Source organism: Lycorma delicatula, chromosome 6 (assembly GCF_047948215.1).
Source record: "Lycorma delicatula isolate Av1 chromosome 6, ASM4794821v1, whole genome shotgun sequence".
Taxonomy (NCBI): domain Eukaryota; kingdom Metazoa; phylum Arthropoda; class Insecta; order Hemiptera; family Fulgoridae; genus Lycorma; species Lycorma delicatula.
The window spans coordinates 36022787-36040297 of record NC_134460.1 but is presented as its reverse complement, the minus strand read 5'-3'; the positions used below and the strand labels follow the sequence as shown (position 1 = coordinate 36040297).

General features: G+C 26.4%; 2 protein-coding genes across 2 annotated transcripts in view; both read right to left on the bottom strand.

Annotated features, from left to right (window-relative positions):
- Positions 1-3128, bottom strand: part of LOC142326841 (serine/threonine-protein kinase meng-po) — a 72068-nt gene extending 68940 nt beyond the window's left edge. Inside the window, exon 1 of the mRNA XM_075369575.1 lies at positions 1720-3128. The gene's annotated coding sequence lies outside the window, so the exon portion shown is untranslated. The remainder of the gene's footprint in view (positions 1-1719) is intronic.
- A 360-nt stretch (positions 3129-3488) lies between these two features.
- Positions 3489-17511, bottom strand: part of LOC142326840 (putative sodium-coupled neutral amino acid transporter 10) — a 119565-nt gene continuing 105542 nt past the window's right edge. Inside the window, exons 11-12 of the mRNA XM_075369571.1 lie at positions 15661-15835; positions 3489-14384 (exon numbers count right to left, since the gene is read on the bottom strand). Coding sequence (XP_075225686.1) covers positions 12841-14384; positions 15661-15835 — 1719 coding nt within the window. The 3' untranslated portion in view covers positions 3489-12840. The remainder of the gene's footprint in view (positions 14385-15660; positions 15836-17511) is intronic.

Genomic DNA, 17511 nt, shown 5'->3' with positions numbered 1-17511 from the left:
TAATGAAAAAAGAAATAAAATATATATATATATATATATATATATATATATATATATATATACACACTTCTTTTTTAAAAAGCAATTTTTTTTAATAACCATGCTCCTCTGTACCAATACAAATTAATTTATATTTAATAGATCAAGCACAGAACAATTTCAATTGTTCTGTGCTTAGGGTTGATCTATTAAATATAAATAAATTAATATATATATAAATGAACTGATGTACTAATCTAAATACTAGACTAGATATACTAGTCTAAAGTAGAACATCCTATTTTGAAGTTAGTTAAAATAATAAACAATAAAAAAAAACTATATATATATATATATAAATAAATTAAGACATTCTTAGATTTCAATTTATGAAAAAATAATTATACATATAAAATGGACATTAAAAATACCTGAATTAATTGAAATTGTACTTATACAACTAGATTACTTATTATCTAATTATCTTTACAAAATTCATTAAAAATGACTAATAACACAAATTTTATCATACAAAAAAAAAAAAAAAATTATTAATAAAACAAACCATAGGCAAAAATAAAATAAAACAATTAAATATATACTATTAATATTAGTAGAATAAAAAAAATTTGTGACATTATTCGATTGAATATCAATTGACTACAAATAAATTATACAAGAAAACATTTTTGTAAGTTAAATTATACAAGTAAAAATTGTAAATCAGACGACATCAATCCTTTCAGAACTCTTTAACTAATAATAATTCTCAAAGGAAAAGAAAGTAGCTATTAAAACAAGTTATTAGTTAATAACTAATTATATATTCAGAGATATTATGTAGTTAATGGAGGCAGACATTACATTAAACTAAGAAGAAAGAAGACAGATTTAGATTATGAATAAAGTGAAAACTTTGTAGATCAAGCGATGAAAATAAAAACCTACACATACATGAATGCTTCCAAAAGTTGATATTTTCTGAATATTTGAAGAGTATATGAATAAATTATTGACCCAGAAGCTGGTTTGATCTTTACCACAGTTATCACAGATTGTAATAAAAAGCCTAGCGGCACTGGTGAAGTGTATTATGTTTAAATTTATTAACTGATAGTGTATTCATCTTTATAGATTAAAATACATTGACAGCTAATGACTGTCCTAACAACTGAACAAAAGTATATAGAATATTTGAGTAATTAGCTCTTTAATGACTCATTTTATTTCAGTTAAATAACTAAAGCTGCCTTTTCTGTTTATGTCAAACTTTACTGGTGTATGGTTTTTGTAGAAATTTTTAATTATACAATGTTTAATCTTTTTCCTGGTAATATCTGTATTCTATTTATGTATGAATTGTTAATCAGCTTTATCTTAACATTTTGAATGAACATACTCTATAATAAAGTATATTTTTAATTTTTTTTTGTAAAATTAAATTTTGTGTATATATATATATATATATATATATATATATATACCGGTCATAAAATAAATGCTGTGATTTTATTCATTTCATCATGATAATAACGGCTTAATGATAAAGAAGAAATTACTGATATAAATCAGCGAAGTAATTGTGCACACATGAAAAGGCAGATACCTTTTCAGAAGGAAGAGCTATTTTTCAAACACAATAAGACTGAAAAGTGTAAAACCTAAATGCATACGTTATATTAATCATGTTTAAGCATTTAATGAAAAAAGAAATTAAAATTTAAGGAAAGAATAACTCACCCTTATCTGGATTAAATAATATAATAAATCAATAAAAATTCAAACTAACATAATATAAACATTATTTAAAAAAGTGACAAATGAACAAATTACTACTTATTTTTATAAAAATCAGCTAACAACTGAATGATGAATTATTATGCAAGTGTTTGTATTCAAGCAAATGTTTGTATGAAGTAATCAAACTAAAACTTTAACATGAATGAAAAATTAATAAAAAAAAAATGATGAATTATTATGCAAGTGTTTGTATTCAAGCAAATGTTTGTATGAAGTAATCAAACATGAATGAAAAATTAATAAAAACAAATTTGCTTTTTTTTCCTTATGCCTAGTTTCTAATGAATAATCTTATTTTTACTTCATAACCACCAAACAACTGAAGTAATACTAAAAGATGACGTAGGGGAAGTGTACTCATTTTTTAATTAACATTATACAGTTAATTTAACACCAGAATTTATTATTTTTGTTGTAAATGCCATTTATTTTACATTTATTTCAGTCCATGCATTTACCCCATGTGACTTTGTGATGTGTGATATCCAAGTGTAACATTATTAGTCCCTATTTTTTTTTTTTAAAGAGGGTTAGTGATAGATAACACTGAATTATAATTGTTATACACACACACATAACAAACATCTTTTTTCTGCCAGGACTGCAGATGTTGAACTTGGGACAAGGTATGTGGTTCCAACAAGATGGGGCTACAGCCCACACTGCCAGACATTCCATAAACATCCTTTGAAAACTGTTACCGGGTCATTTGATTTCCAGGTTTGGAGATGTGCCTTGGCCTCCTTGATCTCAGTAAGTGCGACTTCTTTCTTTGGAGGTACTTAAAGGAACGAGTTTATGTTGACAAACCCCATTCATTAGACAAGCTGAAGACAGCTATTTGTAGAGGCGCAACTAATCACTCAGGATATATTGGAACATGTGTGGGGTAGCTTTACCTCTCAACTTGAAAACTGCATTATGGAAGATGAACTTCATCTTCCAGATGTGATCTTTTTCAGTAACACAAATGGCATTCTTTCCCACAGCTATTAAGCAATAAAGTAACTTAAGTAATAAAGTTTGGTGTACAATTATTTGTGTAACGTTCATTAAAAAATGAGTAAACTCTCCTGTTTTATTTTTATTAGAATTAATATATAAATTATAATAAAAATAAAACAGTCAAATTTTTTCCCATAAAATTAGCATAACCCTGAAATACTAATTAAACTATCCGCAATGAACTACTATCATACTACAGTTAAAATATAATTCACTTTTTAAATACAAACATTACAAATTACATATTATCTTATCACATATCACAAGAATGACAGATTTATATTTTTTGTAGTTTTATTAATGTCAAAAATATAATTTAGATGGAAAGTACAAAAAATGATAATTATGATTTAAATTACCACCCTGATATGTATCATATTAATAAATTTTATTAAAAAAATGAATTTTTTTTAATATTATGTATATTTTTTTTCATGTAGTAAAAATAGTCTTTAAATAAAAAAGAAAATGTTAATCTAATTATTTCTAGAGGAAATAAAAAAAAAAATACTAGAAAAACATACTAAATATAAATAAAAACAGTATCATTTTAAATAAAACTATGTAATTTTTAGAAATTAAATTAATTTTTTTACTCATCATATTTTTATATACTTCATATACATTAAATATGTTATAAAATACACTAAAAAGATCTGAAAAAAATTTTTTAACTTTATAAACTAGAATTTTAAACATGGAAATATTAAAAAAAAAAAAAATGAATAAAATATTACATTAAACCATCAAAAATAAATTCCTTAATTATTAATATATTCATTGTACAATTTTTCTAAAAAAAATTAATATTGTAAAAAGTTAGGTATATTAGCTTATATGAGTATAAAGAATAGGTTCTACCTGTCGAACTATGTTTTATGCACATAACCTTCATCCATTTGCTCATCCCACCATCACAAACTAATGAGAGCTAATGGTATCTTTCAGACAGTCAATTAAAGCCATTGGCAGTTTAGATAAACTTTAAAATGTACCTTTAATCTGTGGCAAAAATAACAATCAAATAATACTTTAACATATTCAGTGCTGAACACTTGCAGGTGTGCAGTCTACGTACACATTCAACCTGCAGTGGCTACTCTATCTCTACTGATGGGGGTCAGTATATATCATTCGTTAGCGCATCAGAAACTTTTATACTTTGTTACTGTGTACTTCCTTTATAGTTACTGTTCAGTTTTTGGTCAAGGTCGTATACACAATGTTGTCTAAGATGATGCCATTTTCACAAATTTACCACGAAACCAAACAAACAAGAATTCCAAGCAGCTGATTTTACACAACCCTCTCGGTAGTTTGTACATAAGTTAGCAACTAAATTATCCATTTTTGCTTATAAAAGAATATTTTACAAGTATAAATGTTACAAAATATGAAATGTTCACTTATATTAAACAACGATATTTAGTTACCGTTTGAAGACATTCATTTTCGTCTGTTTTCATGTACAAAAAAGAAATGTAATGTAACCATGGACACATACTCAGTTTTTTTTCATTATAAGTAAAAAGAACATACTTAATTCAAGATTTATTTTTTTTTGGGTGTTTCAAAATGACTTTAGTTGTTTTCAAGTATATATATATTTTTTTGTAATTGCTATTATTGAATTCATAATGTTATCTAACATATATATTAAATTATTTTTCTTCGTGTTTACATTTGTACTCTTGTTACGTTAACTAATAACTGAGTTCAAGTGTTTTTTAATTTCTTTTCAAATCATTACCCCAGGCCAGACTCTCAATTTCTCTCAAACAGTTACATTGAACCGGTTTTTTTTGATAGAATTTTAAATTCTGAAAGAGGCTAGATTATTAATAAATAGATTTATTTTAAAAATTATTTGTAATTTAGTTAATATTTATTAGACAATTATGTTTCATGATTAATTTACTTATTAAATAAATCAATTTAATAAACCAATTATTGATATATGGAATAAATTGAGGATTTATTGCACGTAAATTAAACACAGACTTTTTATAGATAAAATTATAAACTAAGAGCTTTCTTTTTTCATAAAACAAAGAAATAAATTGTTTTTATCTAATTAAAAAATTAGTTAATATAAATTGCCAGCATAAACATGCTAAGGCATGTTTTTCAAATATCTATATTCCAAGAGATATAAAAGATGATAACTAGTATAATTAAGGAAGTTAAAAACAAAAAAATAATTCAGCACAGAGGGTTAATACGCTAATGAAGTTCAAGCAAGCAGTGAATGTGCTAATTTCTTTATTTTTATATTTAATACAATTTCAGGTTTCCATTTCTATTCACTCAGAGTGATAAAATTTTTTAAGTATAATTAAAATAGCTAATGAAACTGGAAACTGCAGCTAGTAAAGTTCAATATAAGTGATATATTCAAGACTCGAAAACAGGAAAGCTCTTTGAAAAGTTAGTAATTACATCCAAAAACAGCATTAACCAAAAAGAAGAGTCATCAAGGGATTGAAAGATATATATATATACACACATTTCCTTGTATAGTAACAGTAAATGATGAATTTAAATTCATATAATTTTTGTTATTGAAAATACCTTTTTTTTATTAATGTACTTATGATAAATGTTTCTTATTTGTACTCTTCATAAAATATGATTCGAGAGCTTACAGGCGGGGTACCTAAATAATTATGGAAGTAACAAAAAATACCATATATAATAAATAAAAATTAATAAAATCAATAAGCATAAAATTAACATAAATAAACATAAAACACATTATTTCAATTCAACTATGATAAATTTACAAGCTGTAATAAATCTACATTCTAAAATAATATTTATAAAAAATTTAACAATTAAAAGAAATATGAATAAAATGCGCATTAAGTTGTGGATACATTTTTATTAATATTTAATTAGTATGACAATAAAATAACTGCAAAAAAATTATGCAAAGCTAGGTTTAAAATAAAAAAATTAATGAAATCTTATAAGTTTTATAATTTTCTGCAATTCTCACATAGTTTGATAATATACCACCCAATTTAAGTAGCACTATTGACAAATGGTTTTAGTATTACAGTATTATATAAATGATAGGCATCAATTGCATAGACTAGCATAGATTTAAATACTAGACACTTAAAAAAAATAAAAATAAATAAAAATTGTGCATCCATTAAGCATTTTTAGATATATTATACAAAAATATCATAAAAAATATATAAATCAATGTGAATTTATAGTGGGCTGTGGCTGTTATTTTGTGATGTAAATAACTGGTTAAAATCTACCTATAATTTGTAAATATAAGAAAATAAATATTTGCCAAAAAAAAGTCATATTGTTACATTTTAATGAGATTATAAGGTGAAACTACAATGAGATTTGATTTCTATGAAAAAGTAATTGTTATACAATATCAAATTTCACTGAAAATAAAGAAGAAATACAATTTTTGATAAGCTTGGAAGTATGTGCATATAATATTTATTGTTTCAATGTAACATAGAAACAACAAAATTGGCCTAAAAATAGGAGAAACAAAGATAAAAATTAAAGTAAAACATAAAAGCAATTAAAAAATATAATATAATTACACAAACTTGTGCAACCATTTAATGGGCATTAATCAGATACTATTCAGATTTTATACGTGAAGTACAATAAGGAATATCCCTATATAAGTACATAGGGAAATTTATATAACCTACACTAATAAAGATTACATAGGGATACACTTAAAGGTAGCATTTCTCCTATTTGCTATGGTTGGTATGAAATATTATACTTTGAGATATGTGTACTATATGTGTTAATATTTTTAGACAATACCATTAACACACACAGGTCTAAATGAATAAGTGCTTTTTATTTTGAGAATCTTTTGCTTGACTCAATGAAGGTAGAACTTTTTCAATAGCATACAAACTCTTCAATATAGCATAAATTTGAGACTGACAAATTCTTCTGATCTTTCAATATCAATTTTTACTTTCTACAAATATTTTAAAGGCAAAGAGTATAAAATAAATCATGTACAATAAAGAAACTGAAGGACAACATAAAGTTATTACCACTGAAATCATTATTTTACACCAGGTATATTAAAGTATTATTAATATTATTAAACATACATAGTTAAGAAATTGTTGCAACTAGGGACTGAATTTAACATATACTGTAATATTGCATCATATTTTTTTATATTTTAAAATGCTTATTATTCTGTATTTATGTGATTCTATGAACCAGATACTTTTTCATGTGGCACTCTTCACTCTCTTAACTATACTAAAAAGACGAGGAAAGAATACATAACAATGGTAATCTACATATGAAAAATTAGAATTTTAAATGAATAATTCTGGTACAATCAATGTTTTAAATTACAGTTTATCACTGCAGATGCTCTGCAATTTTATAATAATCTTCTCAAAATGTATAAGAATCTCTGTGCACAGTTAAATTTAGGTTAAATGATATGTTTGAGGTAGTTTAAGATTTTTTAATATATTCCCATTTACCTATAACTGTATGATTAAAGATAGAAAATTCTAAGGCATCTTTTTATACAGGTGAAAGATTTCTAAATTATTTGTATTTTCATAAGTAGTTTCTTATTATAAGATATTCAGTAAAAGTTGAAGATGAATTATGTTAAATTACAATTTTTAAGTGTAAATTACAGTACCGGATATTTATTTAAATTACATAAAAGATATGACAATCTGTACAATTACGGACTTAAGAATGGATGAATACGTTTACGTAAGTTTAAAAGAAATATTCTGAATATTATGTAACATTTTGCTATTCTGGTCTTTAAAGAATCAGGAAAATGACTCCTTCAAATGTTAGGCTGTTAAGTTAGGCTGTTATATACAATGACTGAAATCAGGTCTCGGGGCTGTGTAATATGTGTAAGTCATATTCAGCATATAGTAAGATACCACTCTAACTTTTTTAGACAGATGCAAGAACTCAAATCAGATATTTATGATCAAACAATGAGACTGTTTACGTCTTTCATCCAGAAAAACTGCAAACATAATACTTATCCGATTCCAATAACAGTGTACCACTGGCTAGATTCAGTCTAGAAACTGCAGTATTTACATACTCTCAACAGGCAACAATAAGCTGTAAGTTACTTGCTGGTAATGAATGATAAATATATTTAGAGTTATTAAAATACATCTGTTATATCTTGGTTTAACAAAACGAAAGGGAAGTCACAGTTTTGAAATGTAAGAGGATGAGGAATAATGACTTGGCTAAAAAAGAGTCAGTAAGAAAATATATAGAAAATACAGGGGTAGAAAAACATTGAAAATAATACTTTTTATGAATAAGAACATCATACTAAATTGAAATACCTAGAAAGGGATATTAGAATTAGAACCTAGTCACATACTGACTCTGATAACAACAGGACTTTAAATATTCAACAATTAAATGTAGATTTTGCATTATTTTAAAAACAATCTCTGAAAAATAAAATTACACTATTCTTCATTATATACAATACGCTGAATGTAAAATCTTAGAGATAATACTGAAAATAAAAAAAAAAGGAATTTCAGTACTTTGAAGCATCACCAATTAGCTGAAACAACCAACAATTATGAAATTTCACAACACTGAATCACTAATAGCTAATAATAACATATCATCAACATGCTGTAGATCTAAAAACATTTTCACAGATACTAATTAGAATGATAAATCTACACGCATGTTGACAACAGAAATCAAACAATATCTTGAGTGTTGCAAAAAAATTTCAAAATATTATTGAGAAGAGGATATTTTATGAAGTTATGAAATGTGACTGTTTAACATGGCTGCCACATGAGTCGATAATGGATCATTCCAGCAGTGTCCATCTGGCCAAGGACCCAGCTCTGGGTCATTGCAGTTTGAAAACAGTCTTATTCTAGGCTACATGGTACAATATTGTATCGTTTTATAATACTTTTTAAGGCAAGTATCGATAGCCGTGGCCTCAGAGAAATAAGAATGCTTAGCAGTTAGATAGCGTTTTTTTGTTTTTTTTTTTAATTATACGATTTTAAATATAAACAACATTTTTAAGAATTTTCTTTATTTTAGTGTTGAAATTATGAATTTTTTATAGTTTATATTAGAACAGTCTTGATTTTATTACAAAATTACTTAATATAAACTACAAACCAGAAAATCAGTGAGGTAGTGGCTCTGAATAACCTATTTGTTTATTTCTCTCAAAACCTCATTGGTCTGTGTTCTTGGTGAGACAAGTACTGTGTTATATGTTTACTATGATTATTTATTTATATTAGTTATCTATTTATAAAACTAGGTGTTTTTTTTTTTTTTTTATTTATTTGTTACACATGAAAGTAACAACTAAATAACTAACTTTGAAGGAACTTACAGAAATTCTGAATGAACGTTACAGGTGACAAGGAAGTGTTTGGTTACTACAATAGTGATGCCCCGAGATACAGTCTGTAAGACTGATAATTGTGAATCAAGTTTAGGTGATAAATCTGGTGTAATTAACGTTACTGCAAAAAAATTGAATGTTGAGAATCGTGCTTCTGTCAGTGAAGCAGAAATTTTTGTAATAATGCAGGTGGAAGAAATTGATAATGTTACAGAAGTCACTGTAACAGTTGAAACTGTTGAAGTAACAGAAGAAACTGCAGTTGTTGACAGTTTGAATAAAGGAAAAAGGAAAAGGAAAAGAAAACGAGTAACGAAACCAGTTGTGACACCCCGAGCAACAGATGGGGGAACAGTTGGTAAACTGGAAGATTTAAAAAAAATTCATTATAATCCAGATGGTTAAGATTTTGGTATAAACCCACAGCTACTAGACAAAATGGCAGAATGGGTACCTAATGACTTTTTAGAGCTATTTGTAACCAGTGATGTTGTTCACCACTTAGTTGTTGAGGCCAACAGATATGCAAATGCCCAAAAAAATGTTCTACAGTTATCACCGTGTGCAAGAATCTGCAAGTGGTTTGATACAAATATAAGTGAAATGAAACTTTTTTAGGGATGACAACGTAAATAGGGATATATGTTTTGCCATCTCACACTATTGGCGAGCTCTGGGGAAATTGATGTCAGTTTGCCAAAATTTATGTGATGGGATTTGAGTTGTTGGCAAATTTTCATTGGGCCAATAACAATGAGGTATATGTTGGGGATAGATTACTTAAAATTAAAAAAAATAATTGATATGATATTCAGACAATTTTAGAATGGTTGTATCACTTCAAGAATTGATATATATCAAAAATAAATTTCATCATTATCGCATCAAAGTTTTCAAACTTTGTATTTGAGGCTGCTATACAGATGCCTATAAGGTATATGTTGGAAAGGATAGCAATCATAAAAAAAAGTCTCTGCTAAAGTTGTTATGGAGTTGGTGGAGCCATACGTAAATAAAGGGTGATCTTTATTTGTTGACAATTGGTACACAACTGTATTGCTTGCAGAAACACTGCTGCAAAATGATACCCACCTTATTGGTACTTTAAATAAAAAAAATAAAGTAAAATCCCCCAGCAATGTCAGAGACTAAATTAGAAAAAGGTGGAATAAGTGCACAAAAAAATGAAAATAATATTGTTGTCACAGGGATTTAGCACAGGGATGTGCTAATGCTGACAACAAAGCATGTTGATAACATGGTAAATATTGTAAAAAATAAAAAAAATACATGGTAAAATGCAAACCACAGAAAAAGTCAAACTTCAGGACTATAATAATGGGAAATCATTTATTGATCTCCCAGATCAAATGGGGCATATCACTCGTTGCCTGAGATATAGTATCAAATGGTACTGAATGGTGGCTCTTGAATTGATGCTAATGCAACAGTGGTGATTGCATCGTCTGTGTTTAAAAGTATTAGAAATACACAGTTAAGTATAACAGATTTTTGAGAGAATAACCACAGCCTTCGTCTACATTATCACATTCTTAGAAAAAGCAATACAAGGGTGATGAAATAATTGCTACAAGAACCTGTCAAATTCATTGACCAAAGCAGGCTTCTCTTAAAGCAAAATGGTGAAACCAAGCACAATGTTTGTCAAGACAAGATGTGCTTGGGTTGCTTTTTTCAAACACAAATAAAAAAAAAAATAGTGAGTTGTATACATTAAAATTTGTTCAAATATTACACATTTTAAAGTAAATAAATCAATGTTAGGTTAAGTAGATATAAGTTAGCCACTAAACACTACAAAACATGGTAGATTTTAAATTGTTTTTAAGAAATGTCAAAGTTAAGAAATTTTTACTGATAGTTTATTAACGTTTTCTTGCATTACATTTTCTGATAGTGCATTATGTGTTGTTTCTTTATATTTGCTGATACAGTATTATGTTTTATCTCTAATATTGTGTTATGTTTTGTCTTTTGCATTTGTCTAATATAAATATACATACTCTTATTTATTTGTGAAATTTATTATTTCAATAACTACCATAATATTTTTATTATCTTGTTCAGTTTTTCAAGTGCAGATCCAAATTATAGGATCACCAGTACTACAATGACCCATATTAGTCTCAGAAGGCTCTGTGGAATGAATCTTGCTGCCAGATTTTTATCAGGCCACATGACCCAAATTTGTGTCATCTTAAATATAAGGTTTTTTGGAAAATTTATGTTATAAAATCAATTATGCTATAAATCTATAAAGGAAAATGTTTATTAGACAGATAAAATAGGCAAAAAAAATTGTCCTGGTGGTGATTTTTGCAAAATAACACGTGGCAGCCAATGTGATAACAATAAATAAATAATAGAATTTAACTTTGAACCAGAAGAAAAATGATAAAACTTGAAAATACTTCTGTTCTATATTTAAGAGATTTAGAACAGTGACATCTTTCCGGCAAGGTCATTTTGACTGTTTCCTTGGGCAAACAAAATATTATACAATGAAATTTATGAGAGTTGAGAATAGTATGCATTTATCATCATAAATTGAAATTAAAAGAATTGCCTTATATGTGATGTTAAATAAGGAATTTAACAAATTTTGATGTGTCATGAAAATAGTCACCAACATCTTATGCAGTATATTGGAAATGAGTTCTTGTCATCAGCCAAACATTTAAAATTAATTATGTTAAGTGTGTTTTTAGATCATAGATTAGAATAAACTCTGATTTTTATACTGGTGCTAATGCATGAACCAATCTTAAAATGGGGGAAAAGATTATTGAATGAGAAGCAGTGAAAAGATATAATGATATTTGTATCTAATATATCATAATTTAATTTCAGTTTTTTTATTGAAACATTTATTTTTATAAATATGTAAATGTCTTTTTTAGTTTTAAATTCATTCAGTCCAAATCTTATTCATGTTTAACTTTAAACATAAAATTATAATTTTACCATTCTTTTGAGTAAATTATGAAACAACGCACATTTTACACTATTACCACTTACAAAAACTAACATGTATCAGCTTGATGTAATCCAAATTATAGAACATAGCATACAATATACAACATAGATAATCAATTTATCATTAGAAAAATTAAATATCAAATATGCCTACAGATATTATAAAAAAATGTTCAAATTGCAACAGCGTTGTCAAAACAGTTGTGCCATAAAAAAATACAGACGCTTAATCAATTATCACTGAAAATATAATCCAAAGTAAACAAATGTAAAATTATAATAAAATATAACACCAATATTTATAACTAATAAGATATAATGAGGATAAATAAAAAAAATAAAAATAAAATAATGATTAAAAAAAGCACCTGACTAATTTACAAACAATATTTCCTTATTTACAAAAATTAATGGAAAATGAAAATTTAATCAAGTTTGTTTAGTAATTAGTCTTTGGTAACAAGTAGGAATAAACAGCTGAAATTAGATAAAATTTTTAAAAACTGATACTTACTTGATATCAATATAAAATTTATAAGATAAATTTAAATTTGAGATCCACTGTACAGCTGTAATTTTTTAATTTTTTAACGTTTTAAAAAAGGTTTTTCTTCTAAAATAAATAAAAAAAATTGTAGAAGATTAATTTTTTATGTAATTTCAGTTATACGTTCTTGTTGTCTCCTATTATCTTCTGTATTCTTAATTGACTTAAGGTCTCTTGACATCGGTTTTATTTCTTGCAATGAATTTCTAATATTATCTCCTACTTTAACATCACCTGTATTAAATGGTACTTCAGGTTGTGACAAATATGATAGAGTTTTAATAAGCGACTGTTCCGTAACAGGTTTTTGTTTTTCTTCATTAATTTCTAAATCTTTACTGTTGATGTCTGTTAATTTAGACTCTACCAGCATTTTCTTATCAAATTCATCTACCATACTTGTATTAGTATTAATTTTTAAATCAACAACTGCATCTTCAACTTTTTCAGGTTTTGGACAATTTTCTTTATCATTTTTATTTTCTTCCATTAATAGTTTTACTAAACTTTTCCCATTTTCTTCATCTGTATCTTTTACTGCTATATTCAATGACAATCCTTCATCCATTACATGTTCATTATGTTTATCAGCAGCAGGAATATTTGTTTTATCAATAACATTATCAACCGGCTGTTCATCACGTGACTTTATTGTTTCATCCATTTTTTCAACAAAATCTAAATCTCTTTTCTCTCGTTCTTCTTTAATGAATTTTTCATTCTTACCTAGTATATCCCTGACCATAGGCTTATTATCTTTTAAATCGTTAGTGTTTTTAGATTCATTATCTTTTAGTTCAGCGATTGGTTTTATCTTTTCAGCAGGACCATCATCTTTAATAACAAGTGGAAGCGGTACACCATTCGCCATCTTTTTTGCCATAACAGGAGTCAAATTCTTATCTTTTGGTACAGGTAAAGAATTTTCAACTTTTACATTTTTAACTGCATCATTTTTATCTGAATTCATATTCTTTTCTACAATAACTTTTTTTACATTATTATTTTCAATAGGTTCAGCTGATTTTTCAGCAGTTATCTTTTTGTTAGTTAATTCATTATCCAAATTTATTTTATTATTACTTTCCTCATTCACTGATTTTTTATCATCTACCTTTTTAATGTCATTTCCAGTATTTATATTCTTAATAAAATTCAAATTACTCTGTTCTAGTTTCTGTTTTTTAAGCTCTTCTAAAACTGCTTTTTGCTCTTGTATAATTTTCTTTTGTTCTTCCTCATGTTTTGATAATTTTTCTAGAATTTCTTCATTTTTCTTTTGAACATCAATATTTCTAACACCCGCTTCCTTAATTTCATCTTCTTCTTTTTTAATAGCATCGTTACTAATTGTTTCATCTTTTTTCAGTTCAACAGGTTTTGGGATTTCTTTTTCTTCTGGTTTTTCGATTTTACTTTCTTTAATTTCTGTTATAACTGAAGGCTGCGGTACATTACTCTCTTTAACAATATTGTCTCCTGGTGCAACAGGTATAGGCGGTTCTTTTCTTTTATTTGAGTCTACTTCATCTGCAATTCTTTCTACAATAGTTTCTTTAATAACTTCTTGTGGCATTTGAGTTTTTACTTCTTTTATAATATTTGGTAGACTTTCAATTAGTTTTTCATTGATTAAATTTTGTTCAACTGAAATAAAGAGAAAAAACTATTAAAAAAATTAATAGCTAAAATTATAATATAAATATTACTGGTAAAGAGGGAAAATTAAATTACTGCCTATTAATAATTATAAAGTAATATTTTCTTCATAAACTAAATTTAACAAGCAACCACACTCTATCTATAGTTGGGTTGTTCACATACCATATCGCCAACTCAAAAATAAACAGTAAATATTTTCCCATAAAATATATTAAAAAAATTAAGTTATAAACACAGTAAAAAACTGGATAACCTTTAATATACAGGAAAAATGTATAAGGTTAAAATTAAAAAAAAAAATCTTTCCTACAAAAGTTGTTTCAAATTTTAGTCCTTAAACTTTTTGTTGTTTGACATCTCCGTTAAATTTACAGTGAAGTTTTCATTTCTGAAAATGAGTTTCCATTTTTTCTTCCTTTATCTCTGCTGTTGTACGTAATATTTCTCCTTTCAGAGGAAATCTGAACTAAAAAAACAAAAAAAGTTTACAGAAGCATGATACAGCACAGAAACGTAACATAACTTCAGCATCACTGTGGTAAGGTAACTTCCAGAAAATCTGCAACTGCTCTTTGGAACTGTAAATCTATAGAGAAAGAGCAAGCATCTATAAATTAATCTACAAAGAAAAATAATTACAATTTTTTTTTTACCAAAAAAATTCTAAAAGTAGAATAAAAGACAAGACATCTTATTATAAGTATGCAAGACTAAAAAAATCCAGTAGATCTGTTATCCAACATTGAGTAAAAAGTGGTCATCGAATAAATAAATAAGAAATTAAACTTTTAAATAAAAAGCTTCACAATAAATATACTTTACTAGTGATGGTACAGAAAAAAAAATGTTGTTAAGGGATCAATATCTAATTTAAAACTAATAGTTTTAATACTTCTATGAAAAATTAAGTTGAAATAAACATTTATCTTATCCTATTAAAGAGAATTGAAATAGGGTGTTGTTGCCCACTTAAGTAAGAGTTTATGTTGTATAGTCCAGGTAGTAGTAAACTACGCATTTAGATTCAATATTGACTCTTTAAAGTGACCTGTTTCTGTAGAATTTTCTTCTAATTTTTTTATATACAAGTAAGAATAATCTTTTCTAGTACTTCATAGGTACCGGTAGTAGTTTTTATGTACTCATTTTTTAATGTTTTCTTTCGCTTCTATATTTATTTTTAGTAATTTTTCTATATCTAATATTTACTCAAGTATATTTTTATTTTAAATACATTTATTAGTATTATAAAAAAAATCACCTTTGTTAACTTCAGGTTCTACAGGGGGTAGTTGAACTATATTTGATGGTGATTTCAGAGCTGGTGGTATAATTTTTTGTATTTCTCCATCTGATTTTGAAATTGTTTCTTCAATAGCATACAAATTAGTATAAGTTCCCAAAATCATAATAATGAATCCGATTGCAAAAAGACCCTGAAATATATATAAATAAATAATGAAATAAGAAACAAAATTTATACATTCATCATTACAAGTAATAAAGCTAGTTCAGTTATAAAAGAATTTAGTAAAATTGAGCGATCTAAAGTGTTTTAATTCAAGTATTATGATACATATTTACTTAAGTTATATAACATAGAGCATCATAATTAACTGAATGTGACTGTTTATTTATATCATGAAATCAATACCAAAATAATCTGTAATCTGATACGTAGTTGAGACAGAGTGTTCAGTACAGACATTAACAACCAATTGTCAAGCTCAACCTCTATAATTCTCTGGACTAGATAGTTTAACAACGGCTATTATACTACATACTGAACAAAAAGGAACAGCATTAATTCATTTTGAACTTTAGACTGTTTATGGTTTAAACATGGAGTCTAAATAGCATCTATAAATATTGTTAAACTAATAAAAACTGAGTTAGTATGATGAATAACAGCTGATGAGGATTTGTTCAGTAATCACTGTATGACACTAGAAGATGTTGATAAAAAATAAAATCTTTCACATGGCAATATCTGGAAAATTGTTCATGAATATTTATTTAGTAGGATTCTGAAAAGTGGGCAAGAGTCTTGGCAATGGCAAGACTCACAAATGGCAAGTCATTACAACGGCAATGATGAAAAAAAAAAGAAATAACTTTTCCACTTTAATAATGGCTATTACTGTCATGAGATACAAGATTGATTTGCAGAATAGAAAATAAACATCCATACTTTAGTATCAAAAAATTCAGGATGTCAATCTTGGGAAAGTCACTTCAATTATGTTTTGGGCCATTATATATGTTGGATTTTAGACTTCATAATACAGCAATTAATGCTATAACCAATCTAGTAACTACAGCATAATGCATTTGAATACCCTTTCTTTGTTCTATATAAAATGCTTTAGATGCTGATCCAGCAAGAGGTTCTTGTAGCAAGACAATACTTACTTCTCACAGGTTATGATACAATGAATATTTTGGAATTTTAAGAAAGAAAATTCAACCTGCCTAAAAGCCTAATTTAGCAAGTTTATAGATTTAAACTGCAATTATATTTGAATAATAAATTATGGAAAAAAATTACATTTTAAGAAATATGAATTATGTAAAGTTAGGTAAAAAATCCTAATTAATTAATATTAAACATTTAATTTCAATATTCAAAACTGGCAAGTTAGTTTGTGCAATTGTCATCATGCTGCCTTCTTACTACAGCTATTCCAGTGGTGTTTGATTCTCATTAGGAGGTCTAATATTCTTTTATAATTTCATCCCATACCTTTGATGAAAGCTGACTAATTGGAATATCAGCTTATTACTAATGAAAAAATAAAGAAATAATACTAGTTATGAAAAAGTTATAAAAATGTACAAATGTTCTAAAAAAAAAAAAAAATAAAATAAAAAAGGAAAAGTTATTTTAGTTTTACATATATTAAGATATAAAGGATTAGCCATTTTGTAATTAAAGAAGTACAGATGCTATAGAGGCCAAATTTACAACAAAGGACAACTATTCGACTCCATGAAGATGGCTAAGAGATGTAGGAAATAGCAAATAAACTTTTATTATATACCAATCTGTTTATTATTATTACATTAACAAACTGCTTTAATGGAGAAGTGCATCAAAGCTGATGTCAAATGA